This window comes from Heptranchias perlo, chromosome 28, assembly GCF_035084215.1.
Source record: "Heptranchias perlo isolate sHepPer1 chromosome 28, sHepPer1.hap1, whole genome shotgun sequence".
Taxonomy (NCBI): domain Eukaryota; kingdom Metazoa; phylum Chordata; class Chondrichthyes; order Hexanchiformes; family Hexanchidae; genus Heptranchias; species Heptranchias perlo.
Genome location: NC_090352.1, coordinates 26195865 through 26214289, shown reverse-complemented (window position 1 = coordinate 26214289; position 18425 = coordinate 26195865). Strand labels below are relative to the sequence as shown.

At 38.2% G+C, this 18425-nt stretch overlaps 1 protein-coding gene across 6 annotated transcripts in view; it reads left to right on the top strand.

Moving 5' to 3' along the window:
* Positions 1 to 18425, top strand: part of myo18ab (myosin XVIIIA b) — a 204240-nt gene that overhangs the window by 163828 nt on the left and 21987 nt on the right. For all 6 annotated transcript variants that reach the window (XM_068008247.1, XM_068008246.1, XM_068008243.1 and 3 more), the window contains 6 exons: positions 515 to 638; positions 2065 to 2265; positions 6041 to 6151; positions 11876 to 11980; positions 13172 to 13318; positions 14762 to 14875. In XM_068008247.1, coding sequence (XP_067864348.1) covers positions 515 to 638; positions 2065 to 2265; positions 6041 to 6151; positions 11876 to 11980; positions 13172 to 13318; positions 14762 to 14875 — 802 coding nt within the window. The remainder of the gene's footprint in view (positions 1 to 514; positions 639 to 2064; positions 2266 to 6040; positions 6152 to 11875; positions 11981 to 13171; positions 13319 to 14761; positions 14876 to 18425) is intronic.

Genomic DNA, 18425 nt, shown 5'->3' with positions numbered 1-18425 from the left:
AAAAGATTGTTTGCACATCCAGGCTTGCAGGTGTAAAACCAGGAGTTAGAGTTCCAGTGGCGTGCACACTTTTTTTTTGTAAAGTAATTTGTACCTGTGACCAGTAAAAATGGAGAAAGAAGTAATTTTTCAATCATTATTTCATAATGTACATGATTTGCATTTTTCTTTAAAACATAGCATAACTATTATTGCTGTAAAATCATGTCATATGTAAAGTCCTAAGTAATTTGTGTCATCAGATTATACCTGATCTGTATTGTTGTAGTTAGAGAGAGTTCAAAAAGATTTCCTGTCCTGTATTTGTCCCCTTTCAACCACACATGCACACATATGTATCAATATACTCTTCAAAATGAAGTATTCCCTATCTAAACCACTGAAATACATTAGAAGAAAATAGATTTTCATAATGCCGTAGCCATATGCTCCAGATGTAACACTCTGTTGCTAACAGCAAGTTAGAATTGTATCTTTTGTTGTCATAATGTTTTCTTTAACTTTTGTGTTCCAGATTTGATGGGGAGTTGTCCCAGGCACAAGATGAAGCTCAAAGAGAGAAGATCCATAAAGAGAAACTGAGCAGAGAAAGAGATGGTTTTATAGCAGAGATATTCAGCCTAAAACAACAACTGGATGTATGTACTACCGTGGTTATAATAAAAGATAACTTCAGTAGCTTGTCAGATCTGAGCAGTATCTGTAAATAAAATATTGTATACATTTGTAACATGATGAGACAAATCTTATAGTATTATAAAATAATTCTGTATACTTGTTATTGCCTATATAGATTTAAGGTAGAAAATTAACTTTATAGCTCACCAAAATGAAAGTTGTAATAAGTCAATAGTTTAGCCACATTTGAAAGACTAACAAGATTTAAGCATCTGCAAATTATTGGAAACCAAGGGCCAGAAGAATTTTTGATCTGTGTAAGCTGGTAGGCAAAATGTATTACTTCATTTTGTTGAGCAAATTTCACAGCGTGCTGACAGACATTTGCTTTTTGTGTTCCAAACTGTATTGACGTTCTTTCTAGCATTTATGAGGCATTTACAGCGCTCGTGCTGTCATTGAACCATACAGCAAAGAAGGCTGCCATTCGGCTCATTGTGCCTGTGCCGGCTCTTTGGAAGGATTATCCAATTAGTCCCATAGCCCTGCAAATTTTTCCTTTTTCAAATATATATCCAATTCCCTTTTGAAAGTTACTATTGAATCTGATTCCACCACCCTTCCAGGCAGTGCATTTCAGATAATAACTACTCGCTGCATAAAATAATTTCTCCTCATCTCCCCTCTGGTTCTTTTGCCAATTATCTTAAATCTGTGTCCCCTGGTTACTGATCCTCCTGCCAGGGGAAACAATTTTTCTTTGTTTACTCTATTAAATCCTTCATGATTTTGAACATCTGTATTAAATCTCCCCTTAACCTTCTCTGCTTTAAGGAGAACAATCCCAGCTTCTCCAATCTCTCCATATAACTGAAGTCCCTCATCCCTGGTATCATTATAGTAAATCTCCTCTGCACCTTCTCCAAGACCTTGACATCCTTCCTAAAGTGTGGTGCCCAGAATTGGACGCAATACTCCAGCTGAGGCTGTCGTTGAAAATGTTTTCTGTACCCAAAATGTTACAAAATATGAAATTTATTCTTTATCAGAAAATTCTGGATCTATTTTTCACATGCACTCAATCTAACTGTTGTTTCTCATCTATTATACTCCAATATTTTCTTAAGATGTGGGAGATCAGTTAACAGCCAGTATATCCCTTCAGCTGGTGATCTCAAAGCAGAATATAAGTTAAGCTCCTATGAACTGCAGGATGGACCAGTTCTGTCTTTTCAGTCTTGTCAAACAAAGCCTGTTTGTTTTATAAAATAATTAATTGAGTTAATTGCTGTGTTCTGAATTTCATTAACCACACAATAAAATGAAATTAGCTATAGTGTCATCTGAATTACCCATTAGATCATAGCCAAATAATTCATTTACAGCTATTGTTTCAAATGTAACTCATAAATTGTTGATTTTTTTTCTCTTTATATTGAATACTAGGACAAGGACTCTGAGATCATCACTGTCACCCAGAAGGTGGAGCGTCTGGATGCAGAACTGCAGGATCTATCCTCTCAAGAATCTAAGGATGAGGCTTCACTTGCTAAAGTGAAGAAGCAGTCGCGTGAGTTGGAGGCCAAAGTCAAGGACCAGGAAGAGGAGCTAGATGAACAAGCTGGGACTATTCAGATGCTAGAGCAGGTACAATCATTTTTTTGCTATAAAGGTTTTGGAATGTATCTGAAAACATGATACATTTGTAGAATTGAATTCTTAGGCATTGGAAACAAAATGCACTCTGCTATCGAGCAATGGATGAAGCTTTGACCTATGATCTCTGACTTTGAAGTTCCCAATCTCAGCTGTACCTTTTTTTTGTAGTCATGTGAAGTGGTCTCTAAGCACCGCTGGATATTATGGAAGGCTCCTTTTGTATGTCTCTCAGCAGGTTTCAGAGCTGTGTTGGCAGAGGAAATCTCGAAACAGATGACCAATTTGTTTGGCCAGTGATTGTGTGTGAAGACACCCAACTTGCAGGAAAGGAAGATAAATGCATTTGTATTGAGGAGGCATGTCACCCCAAAAGTAGAGCTTAACATGCAGAAACATTCTTTATTTCTAATTACTTTTTGTGTTTAATGTCCAACATTTTTGTTTATTTAAAGTGCCTCAGCTGCCCACACCCAATTCCCTCTTTTTTTAAAACTGTTTTATCTCCTCGCAGTAAATATACCTCACTTCTATTTTGTTGATTACTTTCCTCTTTTAGTTTTCTTTTTGATCTTAATTTAGTTTATTATAATGCTGCACAGTTTTTATTTGGAGAATTTTGACGCGAAGACCTCACCATCATAAATATCTTTTTGTTCTGCGACTTGTCAGCCATCTAAAACAGCATTCTTCTTCAATCGCACAGAAGTGAATGCCATGGCCTTGGCGGGGCTGGATCCATTCATTTGGGCTTCTGTCTCGCTCATTCCCATTAGCTGTGACATCCTCCCACACTGCATCAACAATTTCCATATCGGTCAGCAATCCAGATGTTAGGACTTCCTTAGCAACACTGACATTGTCTGCTTGAAGGCTCAACAGAGAACTCATGCTCAAAGAGGCTTGCTGCTTCAGAGATGGCAATTTGTGCCCGTGCAAGATCCTTGACTGAGTTAGGTGCAGCTGCTTCCTCTGCTGGTGGAACGAATTTACAGTGCTGAAAACAGTTGTTAGTGGATTCTTCTTTCAGATTCGGCATTTCATATGAGCTCACAGTTGTGAACTGTTGAGGTGACTTTCTTGCCTTGTGATGCCATGCATCAGGTCAAAGTGACAGCCATTTCTTAAAAAGAGCAACAGTCATCCACGCCTTTTTGTTGCAGGTAGAGTAACAACATGAAAACATCTAGGATTTTTGGAATTCTGAATTACGAGCCGTTTCCTTTTCCCCCCAGTCATGCTAGCACAAACCATGATGGGTAATTCTCCACTTAGCTTTTCTCCCCACCTGAGCAATTTTCATTGAAGAAGGCGAGAACTCTGGTGCAGCTTCCTTTTTAAAAAAAGGATCAGTTTCACCAGCGTTAAGCGTCTTATGGAAATATGAAAAGGACAGCAATAGACCTCTTGGTCCATCGAGCCTGTCCTATCTTGGCATGCTGTAACTTTTACACCCATCTCCTTTCATTCTCCTGGGAAAGGCAAAAGACTAGAGAAAAAAACCTTAGACCAATTTAAAGAAAATAAATTATGAAATTCCATTTCGATCCCCAAAAGTGGCCAAGCAAGCAGCAGTAGACCACAGTGACTGGGCAACAAAACTCCATGACACACCTACCGTCTATATGTTGAAAAGTTTGCCACTCACAGGAATTCATCTAGCTCCCCTTTGACTGCTTGCAACGAATTTTCATTTCACATGCTGGCAACTTATTCCGGAGATAGAAGACTCTCTGCAAAAAAAAGTACACCTAGCATCTAACCTAGTTCTATGTTTTTTGTAACTTATACAGATGGCCCTGGTACTATCTAACCTATTTAGTTCAAGTAGCCTATCCACTTAGAATTATTCTAATCCTTTCATTATTTTAGACCTCAATCGTATCTCCTCAAAGCCTGTGCTTTTCCGTTGTAAAAAGCCTAGCTGTATAAGCTTGTCCTGGTAAGTAAAGGACGTTAAACCTGATATTGTTCTAGTGGACCTCCCCTGAACCTTTTCTAAGTCCTCTGTATTCCCCCATCCTGAGAGGGAAGCAAAACTGGATACCTTATTCTAGATGTGCCTGACCAAGTCCTTGTACAAACAAAGGATAGTTTTTCTTCATATTTAATTGTCCTAGCAATACATTTTAATACCATATTTGCTTTCACAATGATCTTGTGGCACTGGTCATGGACGTTCAATGACTCATGCACTATAACCCCTTGAAATGCACTGCAGCCTTGAGAATGCGACCATGCATGATATGTATATGCTTGGCGTTGCCCCTACCTAAGAGCATCTCACAATATTTGTCTGTTTTAAAAGACATCTGCCAAACACGGGGCTGTTTCCCCCAATTCATCTAGATCCACCTGTCATTATTTTTTTATCATTTAAGATTCTTACACATGCGCACACTGCCTCATAGATGTCCAGTTTTGGGCAGTTGGATCTGTCCTTAGTCTATCCCAATTAGTAGTGATTGTGCCACACTACTCGATGGAGGATGTCCTTATGGTAGAGATGAGACTTTGTCTTCACAAGGACTGTGCAGTGGTCACTTCTACCAATGCGATTATGGACGGCCTTGTACGCGAAAAGTAGATTTGTGAGGACAAGGTCAAGTAGGATAGTTCCTCGTGTTGGTGCCCCTACCACCTGACACAGCCCCAGTTTACAGCTATGTCCTTCAGGTCTTGGCCAGCTCAAGTAGTGGTGGTACTACTGAGCTGCTCTTGCTGGTGGACATTGAATTACGACATTGAGTGCATTCTGTGTCCGTAGTTCCCTCAGAACTTTCTCCAGGTGATGTTCAATATAGAGTAGTATTAATATACCAGTTGAGGGGGGTGGTTTTTGGTTATCAGCCAGAGGTTTCCTTTACCTCATTTGACTTGAAGCCATGAGACTTCATGTGGTCTAGAGTCAATGTTGAGGAATCCTAGGGCCACTCCCATCTGACTGTGCCCCACCTTTGATGGGTCTATCCTGTCCATGGGACAAGTCATACCCAGAGATGGTATGGGAGAAGTCTGGGATATTGGCCGATAGATATGATTCTGTGAGTATGACTATGTCAGGCTGTTAATTGACTAGTCTTTGGGACAGCCTTCCCAGCTTGTGCAGCAGCCCACACATGTTGGTGAGGACTTTGCAGGGTTGACTGGGCTGAACTTGCCTTAGTCTTATCATGATATAATTAACCCCAAATTATGCTGCCTGAGAAGTGCTTGTACATTGAACATGTAAAACAGGCTGTCACAATTTTAAAAGGGAAGTTCAAAATCAGTCATTCTGAAGTTGGATAAGCTAGATGTTCCACAGATAACCTTCAAAGTAACTGTTCTAATTAGGAGGTTGGCAACTATGGAAATTTGTTCCTTGCACATAAGCATCAATGCAACACAGAAAAGCTGTTGTGTTCCAGTTATGAAACTGTCACGTTCCTTTTTAATTTCTGGAATAGGAAGTGAAAAATAAGGCAAGGTTCCCGTGCCTGATTGTTATCCACTGACCTTCACTAGAAAGTTTGGGTGTGTTATCACTGGGTGTGAACAAGATCAAGCTTAGCTGTGATGACTTCACTGTTCAATTACCTTCCAGTGCTCATTGTCTGGGTTCACACTTGGGCAAGGTACTGAAGGGTACCTGACAGCCAAAGAGTAAATACCATGGGGAGAAGAGAGAACATTTTGGAAAATATAACTGTGAACATATTCATGGGCAGTTAGTTGCCAAGGCAATTCATCATTCCCAGAGTATAATGATTTTGTCCAAATTTAGGCCAAGCTTCGGTTGGAAATGGAAATGGAAAGGCACAGACAAACTCAAGCAAAGGAGATTGAGAGCAAAGAGGAGGAGGTGGAAGAAACTAGACAGTCTTGCCAGAAGAAGGTAAGCTTTATTTCTGTAATTGTCATTGACATAGAAATATTTCCATTAAATGAACAGCAATTGAAAATCTAATTTTTGTCTGTACATGTTGCATGCTTGTAGCTGTCACATTACACCCACTCACATTCAGTATTCCATTCAGTGTATTCGACTTGTGTAGCATGAAAATACAGCAAATTAAAAGTAAGATAACTATATGTAGCAGTTAGGTTTTTGTATTTACGGTGAACACCATTTTAAAATCACTGCTAATAACATTAGAGATCCCACTCAAGATTAATTGCATCTTTCCATTAAAAAAAATAGTTTATTACAAAGAGAGATCTTAGTGCTTGTTGCATTATAAATTTATGACAGCTTGCATGAAACTCCTTTCATGCTGATTTAGATAATTCCTCGAAACTACCTCAGTTAAGATCAACTCTAAGATCAAATCTTGTTTATAATTACTTTTTAAAAGCTTCCATGCAAGCAATCCATTAAGCATTTTATGATAGACGTTACAAGATAGTTGGTAGAGGGTGCCAGAAAGTAAATGGATAGTTGGTAGAGGGTGCCAAAAAGTAAGTTGAATATTAGTGTGTTGGCACATGACTGTGTGTCATTCTGGTTTATTGGGTAAAACACCTAATTACTTTCTGACAAGGTGGTATGGCAGCGATAGTCCAGAGTATATGATCTTCTCTGAGCTAGTTCCATAGCATGCATATTCATGCCACCCTTTTAGGGCAAATAAGCTGGAGGCTTCTCAATCAACCAATAGATGGACCACTTAAGACTTTTGGTAGATCAAGGATTTATTGACACGTGTTAAAATCCACTAAGGTGCCCTAAGAATGAGTCATTTTGTCATTTGTCAGCCTTCTGCACCTTGCTGCATGATCAAAAGATGTGACCCATGGAATCTATCCCATCACAACTTCGCCAGTATTCCTGGGGAAAACTTGTGAATCATTGATGTGAAGGATAGTGGGTGAGGTATGTCCAATGGAATATTTTAAGTTGGTCACCTTTCAGATCGTTGGGGTGATCCAAGATACCTGCCTTCCCAATGTCTTTCTCACTATACAGAGATTATAGTGTTTAAGTCTCTATTCCTTGTACCTTAAGCTCGCTAGGTGAATAAGAGGATGGAGCAAAAAGTTATTCTACTGTTGTCACCTGGACTGTGAAAAATACAAGGCACCACCATTGTCAGAGGTCATAGCATTTTGCCTTGATCAGAGAGTCAGAGGTGAAATGTTGCATTTGAAGGCTGTCTAGACTGAACTCTATGATTCAGATTGCTATATTGTCACTTCTTGCCACTGTGACAGGCATTTTAGCAATTATCAAACTAGGAGTATAATCCCCTATCTTTTGCTATGAGGAGGGGGTTAAGCCAGGTTGGAAAGTTTATAGAAGCATTCCAGAGATGTTGAAATAACAGCATAAATAACAACAGACTCCGAGACAAACTTGTACTATGGAAGATTGCAATCTTAGACTATAGCTAATTAAGATAAATTTCCTTGTTGGCTTTCCATACCAGACTCATTCTTTGTTTCTCATATTTTTGTTGCGTTAGTAATAAAACGTAACTACTGTGTTGCTTATTCTTGGGAAGAGCACTGTGAAACCTGATAGCTAGTGTCAAATGCTCGAATCACACTTAATGTTCTTTTGTTGCAGTTTTTATTAACTATGACCGAATGTCTTTTAGCATACTTTGAAATTACTGCACAGAATAAAAGCTAACTAGATAGAGGCTTATGCTATTTTTATTGTTATCATTAAAACTTGGGTAGAATTTGATCTGAACATTGCCTAAAGTTAATATTTTCTATGGCAGATCAAAATTAATCAGAGGGTACAATTTATACTGTTGTTGCAATTACATTAAGCTAGAAATATTTTTTTACAGCAACATTTGATTTTGAATGTGTCTCTCTTATTCACATGTTATTCATGATGTCAGTTTCTTAGTCAACTAGATTAATTAGAAATCTCAAAATATCACCTAATTGTGAAATCACCCTATATCTTCACACATGAAGTGAATACACCTAATGATTTTCACAGCAAACCCTGCTTGATTTAATGACTCCTTTTAGGAATTAGTCAATATTGGTTGACTAATTCCTAAAAAGTGTCTCGACTAGCCTTTTCCATCACATTGCATTATCCAGTAAACTAGGTATTAAAACGAGATCAGTTGACAGTGAATTTGCTGCTCTCAAAACTGCATGCAAATTGGTCAGTGAATGAGTTTTGCCAGCTACTGGGTGTGCTTGTGGACAGAGCACTTTATCACGGCAGAGCCACTATGTAATAAGGGAGGGGAAAAGAAGAGAGAAATGTCGATCTTTGCAGTGTCCTGGACACTGATGTAATATGAAGTAAATGGTTTTTAAAATAGCATTTTCAAAATTTTAAAAAAAATTGTATGTTCATTTTTCTTAATGGGACCATTTTTTTTGCAATAAAATAAATTTAGTTTCATTTTTTTTGATTGGGAATGGTCTGTCTTGACTGTTCATTACGATGAGAGATGCATGATGTAATAACTTTGAACTGAACTGTAAAGATACATCAGAATATTATTCAAATACAGATATTTTCATGTAGCCTTCCTTAATATCCACATATACATTACGCTTTGTGCTGTGGCTATGTATGACTTCGGAGTTGCATGTGGTTTTAATCAACAACAGTTACCTGCATTTAAATAGCGCCTTTAACATAAAGAACATCCCAAGGAGCTTCACAGATTGACATGAAGAAAACATATGCTGAACCAGGAAGGGAGAGGTTAACAGGGTTGACCAAAAGCTTGTTTGAAGAGATGGGTTTTGAAAAGGTTTTTAAAAGAGCAGAGGGAGTCAAGAGTTGCAGAGAGGTTTAGGGAGGAATTTCCAGGGAGTAGGGCCCAGGTGATTGAAGGCTTTGGTGTTGCTGGAGGAAGTTGTGACTCATCCAAGACTGGATGTCGGACAAGCAGTCCTGCGACATGGAGGTGTTGAGGTAGGTGGGTGAAGAGATGGAGCAGAGTGTCATCAGCAAACATGTGAAAGCTGATATTATGCTTGTAGATAATATCACTGATGGGCAATATGTAAATGAGGAAGGGGGAGATCATGGATAGATCCTTGGGGCACTCTGGAGTGACGGTGCAGGGGAGGGTAGAGACGACATTGCTGGAAAGGTGCCAGCTATATTAAGATAGGTAGGAGTGAAACCATGTGAGGGCAGGAGGAGATGTGTTCGAGGAGGATAACATTGTCAACTATGCCAAACGCTATGGATAGTTAGAAGCATAGAAGTTTATAGTACAGAAGTAGGCCATTTGGTCCATTGTGTCTGTGCTGGCTCTGCTACAACAATCCAAATCTAATCCCATTCTCTCATCTGGTTCAAATGTTTATCCAATTTTCCCTTAAATGATCTTATAGTTTCTGCCTCAACCACTCCCTGCAGCAAAGCATTCCATGCTCTGACAACTCACTATGTAAAGAAATTTCTCCTGATCCCTCTCCCCACAATTTAAATTGATCACCCCTTGTCACAGACTCCCCAACCCCTTTACATTACCTATTCATTATCACAATTCTCCATATTTTTAAAAACCTCTATTAAATATCCTCTTTAGTCTTTTCTGCTCCTGTAGAAATGGTCCCAGTATCTCAAGTTTTTCCTCTTAACTAAAGTTTATCATCCCTGGCATCATACTGGTGAATCTATGATGTATTCTCTCTATGGCTTTAATGTCCTTTCCATAACAGGTACCAAAAAACGCACACAGTACTTTTAACTGTGGTTTAACCAATGTTTTGTACAAATTTATCATTACTTTACTCTTGTAACAATTTTTATAAAAACCCACAATACTGTTGACCTTTTTATATCTTTATCAACTTGTACTTGCATTTTCAGGGATTGCTGTATTTGAACCCCTAGATCTCTGTTCATCCACATCCTTCAGCATGTATCTATTGAGTGTATGCCCCATTCCTTGTTTTTCCTCCCAAAATGTATAGCTCATACTCATCCATATTAAATTGCATTTTCCACCTGTTTGCCCATTCTGCTAACCTGTCTGTTTTCCTGAAATCTTTCCCAATCCTTCTTGCTGTTTTCCAAACCCCCATACTTCTGTGTTGTCGTCAAATTTCAAGATTGTCTTCCATATGCTCAAGTCCAAATCATCTGATATACCAAGAACAAAAGTGGTTCCAGCATTAGACACTACTCCCAGCCCTTCTCCAATCTGAGCAACTCGGATTTACCGTAACCTTTCTGTTTCCCGTCCGTCAACCAACTTTCTAACCACGCTGCTCGTGAGAGACCTTATCAGATGCATTCTGAAAATCTATATATACTGCATCTACAACATTCTTTTATCTTTCCAATCAATCACCTCTTCAAAAAAAAAACTCAACTAAATTTGTTAAACACGACTTCCCTTTAAAAAGTTCACGGTGGCTGTCTTTGATTAACATGCATTTCTAAAGGCTCACTAACTGAGTTTGCCTATAACTGATGTTAAACTAGCTGGTCTGTAGTTGCCCAGTTTATCCTTCTCTCTCTTCTTGAGCAAATGTATTACATTGGCTTCTTTTCAGGTCCATGGCCCAACTTGCTATCTCCTCCCTGACTTCTTTCAAAAGCTGATAAGTCATCAGAGCTCTGACTTATCAGCTTTTGAGTTCTGCTAACATTTTTAGAACCAATACCTTTTCTACAGTTATCTTTAACAATTGTTCTATATTCTCTTGTAGTGCACCTACGTTTTCACTTCCACCATCGTTGTATAAGCAGATTTAATATCTCCACTATACCATTATCCTCCATAAACAAGCCATGTCTTTTCATATTCCCTTTTAGCACTTAAAATCTCCCTTTTAACCCCCACTACACTTTCTATATTCCAAGTGATTTTTTAGTATGTCTAGCAATCATTTTATTATATGCCTCCCTTTTAAGTTTGAGTTTAATTTTAATTTCTGTATATCCATGAAATTCTGTTTTGTACCCTATTTCTGCCTCATAGGATTATATATATTTTGTACTCATCTCAGCTTTGAAGATTTCCTACTCTTGATCAGTTAGCTTATTTGATAACTTTTCTGCCCAGTTAATTTGAGCCAGGTCTCCCCTTATCTCACTTTCAGTCCAGCACCCTTATATTTGACGCTTCATTATCCTTTTCTATTTTTACATTGACCCTACCCATGTTGTTGTTGCTATTTCCAAATGGTCTCCTACACTCATCAGTTATTTGCCCTGCTTCGTTTCCAGAACTAACTGAAGCAATGCTTCTTTCCTTGTTAGACTAGAGACATACTGATCTGGCAAGCAGTCCTGGATGCATTCTAAAAATCTTGTCCCACTTTGACTACATGTATTTCCTTTATTCCAGCCTATCGAGAGATAGTTAAAATTGAATTTTGTTTCTTGAGTTGTGAAGTTGATTCATGTTGTTCAAGAGGCAATCATTAGAAAGCTGCACAATGAGGTGATATTTTGCACAAGACGCTATCTCATCAAAATTATAGTGGATAATTGGAGTGCAGGTAACAGATAATGAAGATATTTGAATTTCAGCTCGGTAACCTCTTAGCTTTTGTGCATATTTACAGGCAAGAAATCCGTAAACCAATTTTTTAAAAAAGCTACTTGTTTTCTTGGAAGATGTATTATGAAAATTTGGAATCTGATACTGTTGTGGTTGTTTATTTTTCTCAGTTGAAACAATTTGAGCTGCAGTTAGAAGAGGAGTATGACGATAAACAGAAAATTCTGAGAGAGAAGAGAGATCTGGAGAGCAAACTGTCTGCAGTCAGTGAGCAGGTAACATTTATAAAATCTTAGATGAATAATGTCCTTTAAGAATTGAGCAACTGTATACAGTTTTGAGATTTATTTTTCAATAACCAGTATCAATGTTCAGTATTGGCAATAAGTTGTTAATGAAACCTTTAAGTTATTAGATCTACAAGAATTTAGAAGAGTAAGCTGCTATCCCATGAGAGCCTAAAATCAGTAATGGAGAACAGCAGTCCTTCTAGGTGCTGTTGTAGTGCCTTCACTGCAGAGTTTGGAGAAAGGATACTACTTGGAAAATATAAGTGCCCCCACACCCACCTCCCCACTTGCCTGGGCAGATCCGGCCGGCCAATAGTCCCAGTCCACTTTGAGGGCTGGGCATTGATAGCATAGAGCCTATGGGCTGTGGCGAAAAACAAGCGCTCCAGGACAGGCCACAGGCTCCAGGTCAGCGCAATATCAGATGGCCCAGATGACCTCCGGGTCAGACGTAGGTCCAAAGGGAGGAGAGGGTGAGACCCAGTGTGGCAGTGGTCCACTTTGTTTTTGTGGAGCCCGAACCCACACAAATGGATTAAAACTTACCTGCTGGGCTCCTCTTCCGCTGGACCCTCAGCTGATACTGGGCAGAGTGTACACAGCACATGCTGTCCTAAAATGGCAATCGGGGTCCTATGTATGTCATAGGATCCTGATTTGCATATTAAAAGAGCCTGTGGCCGCCCAGCGGTAGGCCTTGGGGAAGATGGGGATAGCCACACCGTCGGCAGGGACAGTGAGGTTAGTCATTGCACACCATTTTCAGGGCACTACCGCCCTGTTTCTGTCAGGTGGGAGGCCCCAAAATCTCCCCCATAGTGTCATACGTGCCACTTTTGTATAGAGTTTTACTTGGAGTGTGAGAAAGATGGGTTAAACCAGATTATATTTTAGATAAGTTTCAATAGTTAAATAAAGTTTGGAAATGCCAAAAATATGATTGCAGTGTTGACGTGAAACCTATGAGATTTAATAGAGTAGATCATTTTTGAGGAATGTTCAATATTGAATTGGTGAAAACTAAAGAAAGTAGAATATTTAAATTGCTATTTTGCAGTAAAATTGTATTGGTCAATTTGACATTTTTAGGACAACGCAAGAAGTTCAAATCAAGTACAATCCCAATATGTAACCTCTTCCTAGGATTTTGCTAGCTTGATTTTTTTTTAAAACTAGGTCAGTGAACGAGATTTTGAAACTGAAAAGAGGCTGCGCAAGGACCTTCGGCGCACAAAAGCACTTCTGGCTGATGCACAAATAATGCTGGATCACTTCAAGAATAATGCACCTAGCAAACGGGAAATCGCACAGTTGAAAAACCAGGTAACACTTTCTAGTCTTGTTCGTCATTTAAACTATAGTTTCTCAAAGTGATAAAGTACTGTTGATCAATATTACTCTGCTGTCTTGTGGAAGATTAACTACTGGAGATGAATATGCAAAAGCAAACTGTATTTAAAAAGTACAATAGAATTAAAAAATATAAAAGTCGCTACATTCAGATGGTATGTATCCCGGAATACTGAAGGAGATTTTTTACATTTACCAATTGCTTTACAAAGTTTAATCCTGCATTAAACTGGGACTTGTTTTAAGCAAATTAAAGGCTGATGTTTGTGCTATGTTTTTGTCAGAATGATGCAACGTTCCATCCAGTTCTGTGTATAGCTGAATATTTTTACACAAATGCAATCAGGGAAAATGCATCTAAAAGTATTCAAGTCTAGTTAAGCCAAAAAAAAGTGTTTGTTTCTGTGCTGAATACAAGTAGGTTGATTACCTTCACGTTGTAAACAATCTCTCTCAGTTTTTTGGCGATACCTTTTAGGAAGCTGAACATGAAAAACTTTTAACACCCTTCACAGTTTGTTCAGAGAAGATTCTTACGACATCTGCAGACATTAGTGCTCTCTGAAGAAGTCTGTGGAATTGATAATCAGCATTCTCTAAAAGTTGGCATTAAAAACCTTTTCTGCCCACTGTTGGAAGAGATTGTGACTATACACAGCTCTGAGATTGTTACATTTATTCGAATCAGTCAAAAGAAATCTGTGTTTTCAAAGGATGGGGTAAGCAGAAAAGGTCAAAATTAAAATGTGAAAATACTTCTGAGATTGTCTCATTTAGTTACAATATGCTACTCTCAGAGAACAAAACAGTAACATTGGCTTTGGGCTAATGTACAGCTTGGTGTGGTCATTAATTACAAGTAGAGAGCTTGGAGGCCGGTCACATTCAGCAAATGGTCTTTCATTAGAGGGCATTAACAACAGAGAACCTTCCTAGCCAAAATGTTATGGTTGCATAAGAAGGAACTGAAATGGCAGGTTTCACTGTATACACATTAAAAGAACGGTTGTGGGTGACTTGACCTCAGTATTAAGGAGGTCATGCCCATTTTCTTATCGGTGAATTGAGCTTATTCCTGATGGTTAATAAAGTATTTTGGATTTAAGAAGTGGAGAAGACCCGATAGGGCAGGTAATGCGGCTTTCTAATGCATATTTCTTGGAAGAGGGAGAAGAGTGTAAGAATGAGCTTTCACTATGAGAATACTTTTATTTAGGAACAATGGTATTTGCTAATGGATTTTGGATTACTGGTAAATTCATATGGTTCAGAAACTTTATATAGAAATGGTTTATCCTGTAACCACCTACTCAGTCTCATCACTTTTGTTCCGAAATTTCTAAATTGTTACAGTTCACCTTTTAGCTGACCTGATAGAATGTAAAGCTATCTCTTGTAATTATTGTCTATTTTTAGCTTGAAGAGTCAGAGTTCACCTGTGTAGCAGCTGTCAAAGCTCGAAAAGCTATGGAAGTTGAAATGGAAGATCTGCACCTTCAGATTGAAGATATCTCTAAGGCCAAAGTTGCAGTAAGTGCATTTGTTTGCAGCAGATTCAGCTTGCAAAGCTTTAGATTTCCAGATGAATGCATAAAAGTTTACTGACCGGTTGTGTGCTTGCATTAGAATTTCTCTCATCTGCAAATAATGGAATTTTCAAATGCCTGTGGAATGATTACATGTGCTGTGATGCAATCTAAACAAAAATAACATAACATTTTAATAAATGTATATTTTAAACAACATTTGTAAAATGTGGTGCTGGGTGACATATGACATTGGAGAATGACTATTCAATGTGGTGACTTGCAAACTGGATATATAGGGACCATTTTAAAATACATGCTGGTACCAGGAATTCTAGATCCATAGCTGAATTGGAAATTGTTTTCTACATTGAAATGTTATGCTTAGATCAGCATTATAACCCTATCAGCTTTTCTCTTCCCAGAAAATAACAAAAGTAAATTGGTATGTTTAGTTTCAGTTGATTTATACAGTATTCTAATTCTTTCTTAAACAGAGTAAAAGAAAGAACTTGTAGAGGCTTTTGTGACCTCAGGGCATCCTAAACTACTTTACAGCAAATAAAGCACTTTTGAAGTGTAGTCACTGTTGTATTGTAAGGAAATGCAGCAGCCAATTTGCACGCAACATGCTCCCGTAAACAGCAATGAGATAATGACCTATTAGAGACCAAAAAGGTAAACTATGTGTAGAGGCGGAAGATGTGGGCATGGTTCTTAATGAATACTTTGCATCTGTCTTCACAAAGGAGAGGGATGATGCAGGGATTGAAGTTAAGAAGGAGGAGTGTGAAATATTGGATGGGATAAACATAGTGAGAGAGGAAGTAAATTTTCTGATTCTGTAATCTGTTTTAGTGATGTTGGTTGAGGGATAAATATTGGCCAGGACAATACTCTTCTTCAGATAGTGCCATGGGTTCTTTCACACCCACTTGAAAGGCCTAGATTATGTGCTCAAGTTTCTGGAGTAGGGCTTGAACCCACAATCGTTCTGATTCAGAGGCGAGAATGCTACCACTGAGCCCAGAGTTTTAGGGAAATTATATTTTTTGCTGTGCAATTTTCCCTTAACATTTGGGAGCTTACTTTTGAACTTCAAGGCTGTACTAGCTTAGTTTTTCTGTTTTTCTCAGACAGCCAACAACAAAACGAGACCACTGCTGACCTGCAGTGTCAAAGTGTATGAAAGTGTCTTTGAATTAAATTGCTTTTCTAAATGAGGTGTTGGTGGCTGGAGGTCCCCAATGACTATCTGGCCAAAACAGAGGGAATTCCAACTTTGATATAAGTAGTGACCCATAAAAATTTGTCTATGGCAGTTGTATGTTTAAGAAAAGTACCAGTGATGGCAGAAGTATCATAGTGCTGTCAAAGGGACTCCTTCAATTTAAAGGGGCTTCAAAAAGCTGCAGCCTTTCTGAAGGCCCTTTTACACTCACATGGAGTGATGGCTTGTGTGGAAAATGGTGGAATATCACACTGATATATTATGGGTGGAAGAGTTTGGACCTGAGGCAGATTACTAGGTAGAGCAGAGGGAACTTGAAATGATCTGGAAGTGCTTGATGATGACACTGGGTGCCCAAAATAGAATGTTTTGTGTTTCCCAGCATTAGCTTCTCACTTCAATGAGCACAAAATTCACATAAAAGACAAGTTGATGAGCAAAAAAAACACACATTGTACTGATATTCTGAAAAGGGCTGTGTAATTGTAAATATTTTCAAAGAAATCTACTTTTTCATTGGTATGTTAATTAGTTATTGATTTACAGCTATTCAGTAGTGCATTTTACTGTAACAAAACCTATTAAAGTTGTTAGATACACATTGAACTGTTAAGCAAATATGACAAGCCATTTCAGTTCAGCAAGGGGTTAGAAATTCACTCGAATTTTTTTTATATATGGAACAAAGATCAAAAACAGTAGGAAAAATAGACCTTGCATTATAATCCTATTGCTTTTCCTGTTAATTTCAATTCTTGCTTCCACGAGATACCACTGTGCATCCGGGAACTTTGATTAATGTTACCCGAACATCAGTGAAGATTCCTGCAACCTGGTTATCCCTCTACAGGCTACAGCTCAAATAATGTAGTGGAAAGCCTTTTGCTTTTTGAACTGTGTTATAGTAATCAATTCAGATGTTGACCTTTCTTTAAATGAAACACTGCCTCACCACTCTTTGTTGCATAAAGTCCATATTTCTAGATCTCAAAAAGTGCAAGAGCCACTACCACTGTGGCAGTGGGATGTCACAGGCGCATTTTAATTTAATTATATATATATATACATATATGAGAGAGAGAAAGAGAAAAAATGAAAAGTAATTTCAACCCTATCCTATTTTCCACAGAGAAAGAAACATTAAATAAATCTTGAAGGGATCAGACAATACAGCATGTTATTTGGTTTGTGCTTGCTTAGAGATTTGCCTTTTCAGCAATTTAGTAATAAATGTGGAGCTTGGGTATTTTACAGTAACAAAATAAACAAAGAAAACATTTTATCAGTATGTGTGGTTCAGGATTGTTTTTAGTAAAACTGAGCAGGTGTTTGCGCAGTGATAAAGACTTCTCAGCAAATAGTCATCACTTCAATTCTCATGACCTGTTACAATTTTGTAATAAAAATGGAAAATGCAGGAAATATATCTATGAGGTCCATCAATATTTTAGTCAGAACTGGAAACTAGAATATTTTGCTATTGGACAACTGCTTTATGGAATGCTTCATTAGAAAGAATTTCAGTTCAGAGTTCCTCAGTGACTTTATCCAGTCAGTACTTGAGCCATATTGACTAGCAAGATCTCATCCTTAGTCACTGGTTTATGCTGAATATATGATATCAGCTAAGACTGTGATAGAGGTATATGGACTTCGGATGGGGACAGGATTGGTTTCAGCAACCATGTACCCACCCTATTGCTTTCCTATCTCCCCACCCGCCTTTGTTGTCTCGCCTGCAATACTCACTGAGGCCCATGCATGAATAACAGTACCGTGGATAATCGATGCCTGTGGAAGCATACCACTAGAAGAAATTAGCAGCTTGAGAAGGAGAGGATGAGTATCTGACGATAATTGTATCAAAGTGTTTAGGGCAGCTGCTTGCTAGAAGTGCACTGATGATTAGGCTTAACTTTCCTGTCGTGGTACCATTGGGAAATTGATTCAGTGATTCAAAACTGATGGTTTGTGGAAATTAAGTTTGGAATAATAGCTTATGAATTTTTCAACAATGAGATGCACTTCCATGTGATGATACTTAGTGATTGTAGGCTTGAGGGATTTGTTGCCAAATTGTAAAATTTGTGCTCTTTTATTTTAATATATTGCAAGTGCTTGCAGTTTTCTTCCCAAATGAGTGTTTAAAAGGCCATTTTTTTTCCTCTGTAGTGGAAAAGGAGGGAGACAGCAGTTGCTTTTTTCTTGGAATTGTTAGATTAGTCAAGATCTTGTGGAAATACCAGATCATGTTATGTTTTTGCTAATGGAGTTTACGTTGTAAATCGACCCCTGCCATTTAATTTAGAATCGGGAATTGTTT